This window comes from Phaethon lepturus, unplaced genomic scaffold, assembly GCF_000687285.1.
Source record: "Phaethon lepturus isolate BGI_N335 unplaced genomic scaffold, ASM68728v1 scaffold4615, whole genome shotgun sequence".
Classification (NCBI taxonomy): Eukaryota; Metazoa; Chordata; class Aves; order Phaethontiformes; family Phaethontidae; genus Phaethon; species Phaethon lepturus.
The window spans coordinates 82889-87656 of record NW_010541048.1 but is presented as its reverse complement, the minus strand read 5'-3'; the positions used below and the strand labels follow the sequence as shown (position 1 = coordinate 87656).

The 4768-nt window shown below is 39.2% G+C and overlaps 1 protein-coding gene across 1 annotated transcript in view; it reads right to left on the bottom strand.

Moving 5' to 3' along the window:
* Nucleotides 1-2705: 2705 nt before the first annotated feature.
* SMCHD1 (structural maintenance of chromosomes flexible hinge domain containing 1) overlaps nt 2706-4768 on the bottom strand; it is a 76534-nt gene continuing 74471 nt past the window's right edge. Inside the window, exons 45-46 of the mRNA XM_010287605.1 lie at nt 4113-4230; nt 2706-3100 (exon numbers count right to left, since the gene is read on the bottom strand). Coding sequence (XP_010285907.1) covers nt 2995-3100; nt 4113-4230 — 224 coding nt within the window. The 3' untranslated portion in view covers nt 2706-2994. The remainder of the gene's footprint in view (nt 3101-4112; nt 4231-4768) is intronic.

Below are 4768 nucleotides of genomic sequence, written 5' to 3'. Positions count from 1 at the left end.
TGACCACTACCCTCTGAATGTGACCATCCAACCAATTCGTCATCCACCCAATAAATCCCTATCTTTCCAATTTAGAGAGGCCCTGGAGGAGGCAGAAGGATGTCACAGATGAGATACATGTGGCTAGAGAAGCACTGGAGAAGACAGTGATACTGGGATGGTGGAGTTGTGGAGTCAGGGCCATGTAGGCCACATGGAGTCAGTGGGGCTGTAACACCATGACAGCCATGGGCCCCTGCACACCAGTGCCCGCTGCAGACACCACCCCACGCTGGGACGGCAGTGCCACGCGAGTGTCTCTGGGAGCCGCTGCTGGAAAAAAAGGCGGAAGGAGAGGTCCTGTCTCCCTGGCCTGGGAGAGGTGCCAGCAGCCCAGCGGGAGCCAAGGGGACTCCCAGCCAGCCCCGCTCTGTGGCTGGTGCCACTGGCTGCAGTACAGCCTGGCACCCGACTTGCCTGCAGCCCACCCCTCCATCCCATCACCACCCAGCCCCACTGACCGGCTGCGCCATCTCCCTGCGGTGAGGCAGCAGGCGGCGGCCCTTCCCCGCCCCGAGCTGCTTCCAGCCTCCATCAGAGACCAGCTCCTTGTTGCCATGAGCTGGCCCAGGCCTCGGCCAGAACCACATCCTCTCACTCCTCCTGCACTGCTCTCCATCAGACCCTCAAGAAATCACCGAGCACTCCCCCCCCCACTAGTTTTTAGCCCCGTTTGCTCTCTTACAGAATAAAGAATGGGTAAAGAAAAAAACCCGACACACCTTCTGAGCCCGAGTGTTTTGTCAGGACCAAATCAGTGGCTCTACACAGCTATGCAAAGCAGTAACTTGCACTGTAATAACCTGCACTCACTCTGCTGAAAAATCCTGAAAATTCCCTGGTGAACTTTCCTGCAATCTCCGACAGCTATTGCACAGCTCTGGAAACCATCCTTCGCTTCCTGCTGGCTTCTGCCAGGAAGGAGGTACATCGCATGATGCTGGCAGTGCCTATGCTGGCCACTGAAGGCAAGAGATTAATTTCAAAAGGCAACATTTCTCCTAGAAATAGGTATTTAATCAAATAGGTTATCAAGAGGTTGGAGGCTAGGCAGATGTCAGAATTAAAATGAAAGCATTTAGAAGAGGTAGCTACTGAGTGGCTTTGTGTGGTGGGACAGCTTCTTACTTGGCAAACACTCCATCGTGGCTTGTCTGGTTCAAGTCTTGACGTATAAATTTAGAAAACCACGAAAAAGGGCTGAGGCAGGGCTAGCATAGTCTTTGGCTGATGTTATGTTATACTTGAGTATATTTATTTTCTTTAAGAATAGGACAAATTGATGTCTAACGTAATTTAGACTACCGTTAAGACACAAGGTTTTGGAGAACCTTCCACCACAGAACACATCGCATCCTTAATTTGGAGAAATTTAGTTTTATTAGAAATATCAGAGAGGTGCACCAGTGACCAGCACTGTGAAACTTACAGCAGGATGTCATGTCTTTTTAAGTTTAAAGTCCCTTTTCAGAAAGCTGTATCTAAAATGCTTGTTGCTGAGTGAGTATAAGTAAATCAGTAGATTTAATATCACCTTTCACTCCAAAGCAGAAATTCTTTGAGGCTGCTGTGAACCAACACATCCACATGCTTGAACAACTTCTCTGGCTATGTTCTTTATTTACATAGCTTCAAATAATTGTTTTCTACTGTCTCAAGTTTAGCTTTCTACTCTTGCCCTATCTTTTCCATCCAATCCAGTCTATTTCCAGCTGCTCCCTCTGAGCCTGGCTGAAATGGTATCTTTAATCATGCCTGGTCCTTTTCTGCTAAAATCCTCATGATGCAGATCACTACAGGTGACCTTTGACACTTTTTTTTTGTGTCTCATTTACCTGTTGACTACTTTCTCTAGCATTTTAAGACTCCGTTTCTTAAACCATGGAAAACTTTACATTTTCTTTAGGTTTTTATGAAAGCAAACAGAGTACATTTTTTTTTTTTTTTTGAAAGCTGGAGACAGCCTTATAAAGTAAAATTCTGTCCAGGTATCTACTGTTTCCCAACATGATTATTTTACCTCCAGCTTAAGTCTCCATTTCCAAGTCTTAAAATGCATACACCCCGTTGTATGTAAAGCTGTAAAGATTCTTCTTTTTCCTTTGTGACATCACAGTTTCCTACTCAAATCCTTCCATCATAGTTACATTTGTGGTATCAAGGACCAATTTAAGGACAAATTTTTGATCTGCTTAAGCAGTAAGGTTCTTTTATGAGGGTTGTGGTAATACAGATGTTGAAAAGTGGTTAGCATTGGTACTATATTATATCTCATTTGCATGAAGTGTCTCTCTTCACCACTCAATCCATAAAAAAGCCTCATAGTAAACCTGTTACACTTCTCATACTCAAAAGTTACTACTTCGTTTTTTCCATTGGCACTGTCTGAAGGAGATATGAATTCCCATGTCAACACCTCCGGACTTAGCCTTAGATACTGCAGACTCTACAAACAGCTGTGGTTAGATCTCAGTATATCGCTGCTCAAACCCTCCCTTTTAAATTGATACTACCTTGACACCTCATCCATCAAAAAAGAGCAGTCCAGAAAGTTCTCTTCCCCAAGACAGCCAGGGATGCTTTTTAAATGAAAACAATTTCATGGCGCAATCTGTTGACTTAACTATTGCAATCAATTATATTGGCAGTGCTTTGTATTGAAGCAGTTTTATTGAAAAGATTTTTTTTTTATAAATAAAAAAGGATATATTTTAAACTTTTTTTCACACATGAACATAAAAACTCTGAAAGCTTTTAGACATGAAAATTACCTATAGAAAAATTAGGCTATCAATGTTAAATACTTAAATTTTTGTTAGTACGAACTGAAATACATTTATATCTTCTATCAGTATAAAAATCTTCATAATAATGGGTAATACAACATGAATATTTCTTTTAACTGAACGTATTCACATATTCAACACATAGCTATTTCCAGCAAGTCTCATCAGTCTATGCCTTTCTCTTTCGTGGAGTTCCATTAAGTTCTGAAGGGGATATCTGCAGTGGTTGCTGTTGCTGCTGCTTCTTTGTGGAAGAGGAGATCCATTCTTCTGTGCTAAACAAAAACATAGCACAGTAGCTTATAAACCCAGCCCTTTTTTGCTACATATATATTTCATATATGTCTTTATTTATATCTATATACACATTTGATACGATTGATGCAAAAGCACAGAGCTTCCACTAGCATAAATATTATAAACCCCATATTTGTGCACAGCTTCTGATTCTTGTAATTACCTTGTTAAAATCAGGAATAGCATCAGGCTAATATTAAATAGTTCACAACTTAAGTTGTCTACATGTGGGTAAAAAAATTAAAATAATAATATAAATAATAGAGCCATAGTAATATAGTGAAAACTCATTCTGAGATTTACAGAACATAACTGAGTAAGATTTAAACAATCTCAAAAATATGGCCATAGTTCAGCAAAGACAATGATGCAGTCATGACGAGAGACATGAGAAACAATGTCAGTTCCATGTCATTTTAAAGATACAGACTTACAGATTCGCCTGGGGTTTTTCTGGTGTGTGTACAAATATTCATTACCCACAGAGGCAATATAGAAGTAGATACACAGGTAAAGAGGTAACTGTGTTAAATACTTTACCACCAGCTCACCTCAGACAGTTACTTAGAAAAAGTTATGTAAGAATATAAGAAAGAAAGAAAAAATAAGACTCTTTCTCTGTTCATCTGCCCATTATTTGGCACCGAACCTTAAAAGTTTACAGACCAAGCCATCTCAAATTTTTGGGCTGTAACAGAGTTGAATATATCAGAAAATATGGGGAATGTGAATGCACAAAGATGCCAATCAATCAGTTCATAAAGACAAAGAGAATTAGCAAGCAAATCTTTGTATCAAGCTTAAATAACAGCAGAAACTTTAAAGGAAATCAAAATTACCTTGAAAATGAGCCTTATGCAAACTGTACTCGTTGGCTATTGTATACAAATATGAATTAAAAAAATCTCCAATGCAAAAAAGAAAACAAACCAGTTTTTGCTTTTAATTCACGATATGGGAAAGTAATAATTAGATGCAGAATAGACTTACCTATACAATTTTTTTACTGTTTCTCTTCGCATTCTTTTGGAGGGGATGGGGCTGTCGGACATATCTAACATCATAGGCTGAAGTAATGATTCAGTGACTTTATCTGACGGAGTCATACCTATGAAAAAGTTGCCAATATGAACAAATTAAAAAAAAAATTAATACTATTGATTATAAATGGTCCTGTAACAGTAGTGTTAAACCTTTGAAGTAAGGCTTTAGACATGCCATAAGTTTTATAGTTACCTTATGTCTGAAACTGAGTTCAAAGATGACATTTGCTTTATTTATAGTTGTCACAGACTAAATGTTGGTTTTTTAAATATAACTTGAAATACCATAAATTATTTGGTATTAACATAAAAGCCATTTCTAACTAAGAAATGCCATCCTTGCAGAATTAGGGGTGTTTCTTTTTGTAGTACAATGTTTTGATTGTGTTTCCTTAGCAAAAGCAATTCAGCTCTTTACTACGCAGTCTTTTAAAAAGAGAATGTCAATGTTCTCTACCACTGGGCCAGCCAGACTAACAGTTATATAATCTCATATTAGTGAGATCATAGTTTCATGTTCACAAGATGCTAACTGACCACATTTTTATTGTCTGAACACATTACAGGGCAGTGCTGGTCTAGGAAATATCCACAGCATTGTGC